General features: G+C 45.0%; 1 protein-coding gene across 4 annotated transcripts in view; it reads right to left on the reverse strand.

Annotated features, from left to right (window-relative positions):
- LOC117654254 overlaps window positions 1-6,255 on the reverse strand; it is a 20,512-nt gene extending 14,257 nt beyond the window's left edge. Inside the window, exons 1-2 of one of the 4 annotated variants that reach the window (XM_034400643.1) lie at window positions 5,550-6,255; window positions 5,158-5,294 (exon numbers count right to left, since the gene is read on the reverse strand). In XM_034400643.1, coding sequence (XP_034256534.1) covers window positions 5,158-5,294; window positions 5,550-5,565 — 153 coding nt within the window. In that variant the 5' untranslated portion in view covers window positions 5,566-6,255. Of the gene's footprint in view, window positions 1-346; window positions 387-435; window positions 499-1,723; window positions 1,924-5,157; window positions 5,295-5,549 lie in introns of those variants that run through there. The other 3 variants (XM_034400644.1, XM_034400646.1, XM_034400653.1) reach the window with 3 other exon arrangements.
- Window positions 6,256-12,466: the final 6,211 nt, after the last annotated feature.

A 12,466-nucleotide genomic window follows, 5' to 3' on the forward strand; every position in this document is an offset into this window, starting at 1 on the left:
GAGAGGAGTAACAGTTCTGGACTGTTTCATGGAAACGAGGTGAAAATCCTTAATGCCGACATGGAGGTGCCCGAGGACATTATTCTACTGAAGGGTACCAGAACTCCAGCCGGCGTCTATAAAATCAGCTTGCCTGTGAATCTCGGAACGGATGGTGATGGGTTAAAGGCTCTGTCCTCAACTGTGGACAAGAACTTAATAAAATGACATAGAAAAATGGTACACATGCATTTCTCTCAACTAAAAAAACTACCCTCACTCTGCCAAGGAGGAGCCTTTAAAATACCATACAAAAATCTCGATTTCGTCTGTGAGATTTGCACTCAAGCATCACAAACCAAATTACCCCATAACACACCCCGTGAGAGGGCTACACGTGTGTTGGAGATAATCCACACTGATGTTGGGGAAGTAGGGCTAAAGCCAGTAACTTACGATGGATACAGGTACTATGTTGTCATAGTGGATGACTTCTCTCACTTTTGCACAGTTTTCCTCCTGACACAAAAAAGTGAAGTCTTTGAAAATCTCAAGTCTTTTAGTCTGGAAAATGAGAATCGGTTACAATTCAAAGCCAGTAAGATCCGTTGCGATAACGGAGGAGAGTATGTCTCCAACAGACTAAAAGACTGGTGAGCGATTCTCACGTTTCGGGGTAGTTTCGTTTCTTCTGACTCCTGTGCCCAAACGAGCGCAGATATCGACATGGGGTTTGTTTCTGATGTTAGGGAGGGCCATTGCCCACTAAACGCACACATTTCGAAAAGTTCACGTTCGTTGGTTTGGTGTACGTAGCGTTTGGAATACCCTAAATGTAACTTCCGTGATTGTCCAAAGAGAACATACTCGAACTTTCCGCCCCCAGTGTGGTGGTGTGGTTCGAAAATGCTGCCAACTGTCGATGGGGATTCGAAGCTTGGCATGTCTCGAGCTAATTTCGACCGAAGACCAATACGCCAGACTTCTTTCAAAGGTACTTATGCTGCAACGAAAAATGTCCTCCGTATATTCAATTTCACTACACAAATTTCGAAAAGGCAGCTGTGGACTTCTCCCCAAGCCAAACTTTAAACTTTCCATGACACGAGCCATCAAAGTGGAGTCCCTGAGATATAATTGCATGGGTCGCGGAAATCTAAGATGCTGTACACGGTCTCAAAGCGGGCTAGAGCATTATAAAATGGCGTGTATCAACAATTACCTGTAACTTCCGTGGCACCCTTTACCCAATGTTGCAGCAGCACTAGGTGAAAAAATTTTCCGCTTAAATGTCGGGCTTAGAGTATCATTTGACCCTGGAACGACTTTTAAGCCACAGCAAGCCCGAGTCAGCCGTTAAAGCCGATTTTCACACTTTGTAACTTCCGTGATAACGTAATTTCCGTGATCAAAACACCCACTAAAACGTATGGGAATACCTTATGGCTCATGTTTTTAGGAAGGTAGTACAAGGTCTTTACTATAAATACCATTGCCATAACTCTAGTATCATCCAGGACCCCAATAATCAGAAAAACTTAATTGGATATTTCTCACTTTCGGCAAATCAGAGACGCCAAAACTACCCCGAAACGTGAGAATCGCTCTGGTGTCGACAGAAAGGAATAATACTTGACTACAGCATCCCTAGATTTCCGCAACAAAATGGCACTTCTGAGAGAATGAATAGAAGTCTTCTGAATAAAACCAGGGCTCTCCTGTTTGACTCTCAACTAAAACCCACCATGTGGGGAGAGGCACTTCAAACTGCCGCCTATCTGATCAACAGAAGTCCGTCTTCCACAGTAGACCGGCTGCCAGCTGAAATCTGGCTAAACCAAGTACAACACTTGTCCAACATCCATGTGTTCGGAACCATAGTCTATAGTAAAGTTACAACTTATTGTAAAAAGCTGGACAGCGGAACAGAACGCCCTGCCAGAGCGTAGCCCAACGCCCTGTCTGACCGTGGGCAGGGCGTACGCCGGGCGTCAAGAGCACCTGACACAGGGGAGCGGAACTCTGCGCTCTCTCAAGGCGTAGCCAGGGTGTTCCGTTAGCGTACTGCGGGCGAGAGCGTAACGCACGCCCTGCCCACACCCTGAGTAGAGCGATTCTCACGTTTCGGGGTAGTTTTGGCGTCTCTGATTTGCCGAAAGTGAGAAATATCCAATTAAGTTTTTCTGATTATTGGGGTCCTGGATGATACTAGAGTTATGGCAATGGTATTTATAGTAAAGACCTTGTACTACCTTCCTAAAAACATGAGCCATAAGGTATTCCCATACGTTTTAGTGGGTGTTTTGATCACGGAAATTACGTTATCACGGAAGTTACAAAGTGTGAAAATCGGCTTTAACGGCTGACTCGGGCTTGCTGTGGCTTAAAAGTCGTTCCAGGGTCAAATGATACTCTAAGCCCGACATTTAAGCGGAAAATTTTTTCACCTAGTGCTGCTGCAACATTGGGTAAAGGGTGCCACGGAAGTTACAGGTAATTGTTGATACACGCCATTTTATAATGCTCTAGCCCGCTTTGAGACCGTGTACAGCATCTTAGATTTCCGCGACCCATGCAATTATATCTCAGGGACTCCACTTTGATGGCTCGTGTCATGGAAAGTTTAAAGTTTGGCTTGGGGAGAAGTCCACAGCTGCCTTTTCGAAATTTGTGTAGTGAAATTGAATATACGGAGGACATTTTTCGTTGCAGCATAAGTACCTTTGAAAGAAGTCTGGCGTATTGGTCTTCGGTCGAAATTAGCTCGAGACATGCCAAGCTTCGAATCCCCATCGACAGTTGGCAGCATTTTCGAACCACACCACCACACTGGGGGCGGAAAGTTCGAGTATGTTCTCTTTGGACAATCACGGAAGTTACATTTAGGGTATTCCAAACGCTACGTACACCAAACCAACGAACGTGAACTTTTCGAAATGTGTGCGTTTAGTGGGCAATGGCCCTCCCTAACATCAGAAACAAACCCCATGTCGATATCTGCGCTCGTTTGGGCACAGGAGTCAGAAGAAACGAAACTACCCCGAAACGTGAGAATCGCTCAGTACGCTCTCCAAGGGCGTTGGTAGGCCTCCGATTTTCGCCAGGGCAGCGCCGTACGTTTGAAAAGCCGGTACTGCGGATTTCACTGACAACCGAAAATGTGTGGACCTAAAGCAAAATGTGTGAAAAGGGGGAAAAAAGAAATTGAAAAAATAGTACAAGTTTTACAGTAGTGAGAGACCGCACTGAAAAACCAAAAAAAAAATGTCTAGACCCGAGTCTAGACCACACCAAACGTAGTCTAGATCACACCAAACGTGCCTATACGTGGTCTACACCACACCAACTGATTTGTTCAAAATGTCACCCATTTGACAACACCAGTGGTTAGGTCTAGACCACGTTTTGTTTTTCAGTGCGGTGATGGGCATTGATTGTGTAGAAGATGTGATCTGATAATTTAAAAGTTGGGATATTGACTGGTTCGAAATGCTGGTTGATTCAGGAAGGATGCTCATCCAACGTTGTAAACAAGGTAATTGAAATAAAGATGTACGGTAAATGAAACTGGAGAAAATGAAACAATACATCCTTCATCACAGGTTAATGAGGGAGGTGGCTTGCCTTGAGAGAAGAGCTTATTCTTTTTTAGGGGTTCCCAAGAACCCCTATTGTCCGAGGTCCGTGGATTCTTCCCCCCCCCCTCTCCGATTTTCAAATAAATAACTCTAAACTATTTCAACCATGAATAAAACGAAAATTCCAATTTTTTTTGAAAATTCATCGTGGAAATTTTCCGTAAATTAGAAAAACATAAATTTGCAACAATCGAAAACGAGAATCGTTAATGATATGAAAAAATGGTTCAAATAAAAAATGTGCCACTCCTCAAATCTAAACCTCCTGGCTCATCAAAGTAACAATATATGGTCTGTGTTCTGAGCAAATGGTTAAAACATGAAAAAAAAATCTCCATGGCAACGGCATGGTCCCATCGTGCCACCCGTCAAAATTTTAAGTCGCCGATAAAGAGAAATCAAAACGCCGTGAAATTCGAAAATGCCAATGCTAACGCATTGCACGGTGTCCCGACGTTGGAACATCTTTAAAGTCTATCACTAGTAAAAAGTTCGTAGCAGAAACAACGCATCAAATTAATTTTCGGGGGTTGGCACCGATTTTCTTGCCGTCTGCGCCCTTTCGAAAATCGCGAGGCTGAAAAAACGAGTAGGCGCGCATTGAAACTGCCCCTCCATTGTTGCTGAGGTTGGATTGTTTGGCATGCTTTAAAAGGCTGCGGTTGTCTTGTCATGTTTTCCTCAATTCTGTAGAACAGTTCTTACTCACAACGTGAAAACAGCACCATGGTTGGTTTGACAAACTTTATAAACTCGGGAGGGGTGACTTCGGAACGCGGGTGACTTTCGTTTGGCGAACATGAGCACTGTTAGTCACGAGATGGAGTGAGGTGGTCATGGTATTAACTGAATCAGGTTTGACCAGAACTCTTTTCTATTGGTTATTTTGAATTTAGCGCATGCGCACTTTGAAATTTTTGGATTTTCTCATAATCATTGAACAGTTGGCACTGCACGGTCCAATACATGGCTATTTAAAAATAGCCAAATGTGAAAATGGGAACACCTTGCAATGCGATTAGCATTGGAATTTTTCAATAGTTTGCCAGATTGTATTAAATTATCTAAGGTTAACTTTGTCCGATTCAAGGACCATTTCTGTTTCGAAAGAGTCCATCATCATCTCAGACATTGTCAAACCTGAGAACCCTGTGATAAGGAAGAGTTTGGAAGTTATGAACTTTTGAGTTGTGGGCATGCCACTTGCACCTTCTCATCTTCTATGGCAATTAAAGATACTGTTAAGTGAAACTAGCCTGTCCCAGAAAAATTTGTCAGTACCGGGAGGAACAGTAAAGGCATAAGATAATAAAATTAGTGCCTACGGATGACGCGTATAAGAGAGAAACATGTCAGGGATTTGGGGCACTAAAACTGCCTTTATTTTAAATCTTAAAAATTTATCCTCATCTGCTACTTTGTTGTAACTAGCAGACTATAGCAGGTGTTGAAGGTAAGCAGTGACCTTCCTTGCTTTCGCTACTGCGCGATTGGTCGGCGTCCTTGGATACTGATCAGGACCTGCAAGTACTGCAACCACCTTTGGAGCGCCTTTTGGCAGGACCGGTGGTTGAGCATCAGCAGCCCTGGGACGCCGAAGTTGATGGGACGGCTCGCTCTCTGCATGGCCAGTAGGCGGAGGCGGCGGGAGACAATGTCCTCGGCAAGCCAGGGACCCTGTACAGAAACGCTTGTGAGTCCACTGCACGAAAAAATATCCGGAGAGAACGAAGGACCTTCTGGAGAAAAAAAAATGTAGGCGAAGGAACTTTTGTTGTCTTTACAAAGATTCCTGACAGTGTACAAAGCATTGTAAGTGCTTTGTTCGCAAAGTTGCAAAGTATCTTTGAATTACTTTGTTTCACGAACTGTTCGTAGGAAAGTGTTTATTATGCCGATGAATCTTTTGGTAAAGTGCCCTGAACGTCTCACCTGGTAGGCATTCCATGCCACTCCCCAACTGCTGCTTTCCAAGAGTTGCCCCGAGAGGCACTGCGATACAAAGAAGATGAGAAGAAGCGGCACCATGGACAATGCGAATGCGTCCACATGATACCCAGAAAGGACCACCTCGGCCGTGCTCACCTGCAATACCGAAATGAAATGTCACCCTCGTTGGCTGGAATAGTCAGTCAGGGCAGTTGTATTTTGTGACATGAGTCACATTCCTGAAAGTCAGAACATTCTTGACCGAAAACGCCCTCATTCCAGGTGCTACACGCTAAGCATTTTTACGAAACTTTGACGATAATTGCTGGTTTTGCCCTCGAAGTATGGACACTGTGGCAAAAAGATTGGGAAAATTCTGTTCGTTTTTTCTTTGCCAGGATTCTCCGTAGCCATCTCATCAATATTCTCCTTAGGATCTTACAGTATTCTCTGTAGGGCCTGGAAGACTGTTTAGTCCTGCGGAGAAGACTGTACGGTCCTACGGGCAATATTGACAAGGTTGGTACGAAGAATTTCCACAAGTTGTTAACAGAATTTTCCGTACCGTTTTGCCTAGATTGTATCTTCTGCTTTAGAAACATCTCGTATATAATAATTTCCAAAAATTTCATCGTTAGCTTACAATTGACTTTGTAAGAGGTCCACAACTTAATATTTCGAACCTTTTTAGCTATGAATGAAGAAGAACTCCGTTAGTAAGCTACATAATTTCATAGGTTCAGGAAGCAACTCTTAAGTTTCAGAAACGGCTTGTACCTATTGTATTATAATTTTGTATCCTACAGTTGGTAGTTCTGATGGTCATTCCTGGTCTATGTTTCTGATTGGCTAAATGTTCTTCCTGTTCTTTTTGATCTTTTGATATATAATGACTGACCTCCTTTGTATCGACTCTCCTGTTTGATCTGCGCATTAAATTCAACACGTTTGTTTCGTTACTGACTCTACTTCACTCAAGTATCCGCCCAGTCCTCATAAACCTCCAATAGGTTATGGGCCCAGACAACGTGACTGCTGCGATACTTTGAAGATTACCGGAAGTCTGAACTCCACGTGTTTTGAAGAGGTTAGCTGCCAGCTGTCATCATGGTGAACACGAGACGACAAGACCATGAAGGCGAATCCAGCGGCAGCGGATCAAGCAACGAGAGAACTATCGTGAGTGGTGGAGGCAGTCTCCCTAGCAATGTGCGAAAACTTCAGGGTCCTGAAAACTATCTTTCATGGAAGTTCAACATGCTAATGCTGTTGTTGCACGAGGGCTTGTGGGAGTATGCTGCTGGAACTGTCAATGATCCCGATAGTGTGCTGGATGGCCGTGCTTTGGCGAAGATCTGTTTGTACGTCGACGAATCTGCTCAGATTAATATCCCTAGTGATGTGGCGACTGCCAATGCTGCCTGGAAATCGCTTGCAGAAGCCTATGAATCGAAGGGACTCGGCCGGAAGATGAGTCTACAGAGGCACATCATGAATGTGAAGATGGATCATTTCAACAGTGTGAGGGATTATGTTGACAATGTGATGAGCACAGCAAGACAGTTGAAGGAAATTGGATCTCCATTATCCGATGAATATGTTGGGGTTATTATGCTGAACAACCTTGGCCCAAAATAGGGAAACCCTTTTGTAATGGCTATTGAGAACTCAAATGTTGCGATTACTTCTGACTTGGTTCGTACTCGCCTACTGTCTACTGATGTTCGTACTAATATCCCTAATGCTCCAGGAACAACGGCTCTATTTGCTGGCAACAACGGCAAGAAGAAGTGGCAGCCCAAATGCTTTGGATGCCAGAAGCTGGGACATGTCAGATCCAAGTGCCCAGAGGAGAAGGGGAAGCACGATTCAAACTCTGGCGGTGGAAAACCGGAGCCTTCTAAGAAGCACGAGAAGAAGCACAGCGCTAAGTTGGTAGCTATGAATGTCAGCCATGTTAGGCACACCACTTGGGTTGTTGATTCTGGGTGCTCAAATCATATGTCTGGAAGAAGAGATTTGTTTGAATCCTTGCAAGATGTGAGCGGCCATGGTGTTTATATTGCTGACAACTCTTCTATTGAGACAAGAGGCAAGGGGAATATTCCCATTGAGATTGACAACGTTCACAGAGTTATTGAAGATGCATTTTTGGTTCCTGAAGTGGCTTCTAACCTTCTTTCTGTCCATGGCTTGGCTGCCAAGGGCTGGCGTCTAGTGTTTGATGAAGATGCTTGTCGAATGTATCATGTTAATGATTTCAAAGTTGCAGGCCAGGTGCACATGACAGCGAATGCACAGGATGGTGTGTATTTATTGGAATCCAAGAAGGCACCCAAGCACAGAGCAACTATCGCACAGGATGTTCCTACTGAGAACCCAGCTGATGACGCACCAACTTGCGACAACCAGAATCCAGTGCAAGAAGAGAAACCCAAGGATGATGATGGCAGTTTTGAACTTTGGCACAGAAGACTTGCTCACCTGAACCCGAAGTCTATGTTGGAACTCAAGAAATTGGCAACAGGTATTGATTTTGTCTATGTTGAGAAACCCAACTGTGTTCCATGTCTGCAGGGGAAAATGGCGAAACGCCCTTTCCTTGGGAGACCCAAGCCTGGCAAGGCGAAGCACATTTTGGACCTGATCCTGTCTGATGTGTGTTCTGCGGAAGTGGCTTCATGGGGAGGAGCCAATTATTTTGCAACTTTCACCGATGCTTTCTCGAGGAAATCTTTTGTGTACTTTCTCAAGCACAAGGATGATGTCACGGAGAAGTTCAAGGAATTCAAGACTATGGTTGAGACCCAGACAGGAAAGAAGATCAAGCGCCTGCGTAGTGACAACGGTGGAGAGTATCTTGGTATGTCTGATCTCCTTAAAGAAGCTGGAATTATTCATGAAACCACTGTAGCCTACAACCCGCAGATGAATGGAATCTCTGAGCGCTTGAACAGGACTCTCAACGACAAGGCGAGGGCCATGCTCATGGATTCCGGATTGGACAAGCGCTTCTGGGCTGAAGCCGTCCAAACTGCAGTTTACATCAAGAACCGTGTGCCCACCAGGGCGCTGCCAGGGACTACCCCAGAAGAGGCTTGGAGCGGCGAGAAACCTGACTTGTCAAATCTCAGAATTTTTGGCTCTAAATGTTATGTTTATGTCCCAAAGGAGAAGCGGAAGAAGTTCGACTCCAGAGCTGAGGCACATTGGATGGTTGGCTACTGCGACGGCACCAAGGGCTACAGAGTGGCGCCACAGAAGAGTCCTGCTGCGGTGACAACAGCGAGAGATGTCAAGTTCCTAGAAGACCTGACTGCTGAGGCTGACAGTGACGAGTCTGGACCATGCTCAGGTGACCATGGTGTGATTGACTCTACTGATTCTATGCCTACAGGTCAAGACCCAGAACCAGACGAGTCTTCAGAACATGAAGACTCAGATCTGAGGGAGGGCCGCCCCACAAGGAACAAGAAGCTGCCAGCAAGATTCTCCAATATGCTGCTGTACATGGCAATGGACCGTGCTGTTTCCCAAGGTGATCCCACTTCGTATGCCGAGGCCAAGAGTAGGAGTGACAGCAAGCTTTGGGATGTATCCATGCATCGTGAGTACAATTCTCATGTTGAGAACAAATCCTGGGAACTTGTACCTCGACCAGATGTAAATGTTGTTAAGTGCCGCTGGGTCTTCAAGACGAAGAAATCTGCTGATGGTTCCATTCGTGAGCACAAGTCTAGACTTGTTGCCAAAGGGTTCACTCAGCGTCATGGTGTGGACTACTATGAGACCTATTCTCCCATTGTGAGACACTCTACCATCAGGTTGCTGTTTGCCCTAGCTGCTGAGAAGGGAATGGATGTCCACCACATGGATGTCACAACTGCGTTCCTCCACGGGGACCTGACTGAAGTTGTCTACATGGAGCAGCCAGAGGGGTTTGTCAGCAAGGGGAACGAGGACAAAGTTTGTCTTCTCAGGAAGGCGATCTACGGCTTGAAGCAGTCTGCTCGTGTTTGGTACGAGAAGGTGGACAGCGTTATGCAAGAACTTGACTTCAAGAAATCAGAGCACGAGCCCTGTGTTTTCTACAAGCACTCTGACGGCAAAGTCATTTATGTGGCCTTGTATGTAGATGACTTTTTCTTGTTTAGTGATTCACCGGAGCTGATGGCATCCCTGAAGTCCAAATTGGCCACGAGATTCAAGATCAAGGACCTTGGAGAGATTTCCGAGTTCCTGGGAATCAAGGTCATCAGGAAGGGGAACGACTTCCAGCTCAGCCAGGCCCACTATGCAGAGGAAGTTTTGAGGAGATTCGACATGGACGACTGTCACCCCATCGCTACACCTTTGGAGAACATGGTGACACCTAATCGTTCTAATCCTGTCAACAGTTCTGATGCTAGGGAGTACCAAGAGTTAATTGGCTCCTTGATGTACCTTGCTGTCTGTACCAGATATGACTTGGCTTATGCCGTCAGTCAACTCAGCCAGAACAACGCCTGCCCTGACAAGGAGAGCTGGGCTTGCGCCAAACGGGTACTTCGCTACTTGAGAGGCACCACTAACGTTTGTCTCAATTTCTGCAAAACAGGACAAGATCTGACTGCCTATGCGGATGCTGACTGGGCGAATGGTGCAGACCGGAAGTCCTACACCGGCTTTGCCCTGACCTTGGCTGGAGGAGCTGTCGTTTGGGAGTCCAGGAAGCAGTCTGTGGTGGCACTGAGCAGCACAGAGGCAGAGTACATTTCCATGTCCGAATGCTGCAAGGAGATTGTTTTCACGAGGAACCTGCTGGAGGAGTTCTGCCCTGGCTCCACCACCTCACCAACCGTCCTCTTCAACGACAACAAGTCTGCCCAGGCCATGGTTGGGAACGACTCGAGGAAGAAGAGAACCAAACACATTGATGTGAGGTTCCACTACATTCAACAAGTGTCAAAGAGTGGTGAAATTTCTGTGAAGTACATGAACACTTTAGATATGCCTGTAGATGTGTTTACTAAACCTCTTGCTAAATTGAAGTTCTGTAAGTGTTTGAAGTCTTTGGGCTTGTGTGGTTTGTAATGTAGCTTCCCTCTTTAGTCATGTATTTAATTTGTTCCTATTTTATTTTTCATGTGTGTGACTAGTTTGCCATAATTTTGTGATTATAGGTAAATGTTTTTTTTTGCTGTGTTAATTACTAGAGCTCTTATTTAGCTTGCTTATGATTTGTAATTAATTTTCTTTTCATTTAAGGAAACTTTGCAATGTTAAATGCTTTCTTGCCTTTTTTTTCATGTAGTGAATTTGTAATGTTAATTTTCATTTGCTTTCTTAAGTAGTAAACTTTGCAATGTTAATTTTCATTTTGATCTCTCATTTAGTGAATTTTTGCAATGTTAAATTCATTTTATCTGTGATTGTGAACAGTATTATTTTTATACGTTTTTACTTGCCTTGTGATAATTTTATCTTGTTGGCCGTGTAAATTTAACTTCACTTGCCTTGTGATACTTTTATTTTTGGGCCGTTTAACTTTAACTTTTCACTTTTGAGTTTTGTATACGATTTGTTAATATCGTCATGTCTGTACGCTTGCCAAAATTAAGGGAGGGTATTGTATTATAATTTTGTATCCTACAGTTGGTAGTTCTGATGGTCATTCCTGGTCTATGTTTCTGATTGGCTAAATGTTCTTCCTGTTCTTTTTGATCTTTTGATATACAGGGGTGAGTTTCCTCAATGTGTCAATAATTTGCAGGCAGTTTAGGCATCTCTAGGGGACCATTTTTCGCCAATGAACTAGCGGGCGCAAACGTCTAGGTACGGAGATAATTGGTGTTTTGTAATTGGGTTTTGCGCCTACGAGGTAGGCACCCGGTGCCACTGAGGGCGGCAGGACCTGTCCTGGGGGTGTCGCGGGACTAGCAGTACTCGCGGGAGTGCCACTGACCTCGCGGAAGTATCCGAGGAATCCCGCCACCCTCGCAAAGACAGCCGTGAGATCCATTGTAACGGGGGCCACCATGACAGCCTCTTGAGACCCGCGGCAACCCCTCCCAAAAGACATTTGCAAGGTCCGCCGCACCCCTACGAGACTCGAAGCACCCCTCCTAGACCCGCGACACTCCCACGCGAGGTCCTGCGACCATCAGTGGCTGCGGGTGCCTACCTCGCAGGCGCGAAGGCCAATTACAAAACACCAATTATCTCCGTACGTAGACGTTTGCGCCCACTAGTTCATTGGTAGAAAATGATCGCCTTGGGGTGCCCAAACTACCTACAAATTATTGACACATTGAGAAAACTCACCCTGTATAATGACTGACCTCCTTTGTATCGGCTCTCCTGTTTGATCTGCGCATTAAATTCAACACGTTTGTTTCGTTACTGACTCTACTTCACTCAAGTATCCGCCCAGTCCTCATAAACCTCCAATAGTACCTTTAATAATTTTTTCTAAATAACGGGAAAAAAACTGGTTATTTAGCAAAATGTTTCCTCTGGAAGTATTTCATCAAAGGAAAAAGTTTTTCGCATACTCACTGGTAAAACTAAAGCGTATTATTACCCTCTGTTTTCAAGCGTAATTAGTTTACGCTTGAAATCAAGCGTAACAGGCTACTACACCAGGATTCCCCCTATCTAAATGCATGGGGGAATTTCCAGAGTATGCTCCATTTCAAGCGTAACGTCTTCAAGCGTAACTTTATGCTTGACTCAAGCATAGAGTTACGCTTTAGTAGTGCTGATTTACTCTCTGGTTTGTTTCGTTCTCCAGTACGTACCAAAGGGATAGCCAGGCCAACCATGTGAAAGAAGGGCAGTTTATGTCCAAACACGTCGTTGAGAAGGCGGCACGACCTCGTCAAGCGACTGTGCATTTCCAAGCAGCGAGCCGTGCTAGCGATGCCGTTCTGGGTCTGTAA

The sequence above is a fragment of the Thrips palmi genome, unplaced genomic scaffold (assembly GCF_012932325.1).
Source record: "Thrips palmi isolate BJ-2018 unplaced genomic scaffold, TpBJ-2018v1 HiC_scaffold_10, whole genome shotgun sequence".
NCBI classification, from domain to species: Eukaryota; Metazoa; Arthropoda; class Insecta; order Thysanoptera; family Thripidae; genus Thrips; species Thrips palmi.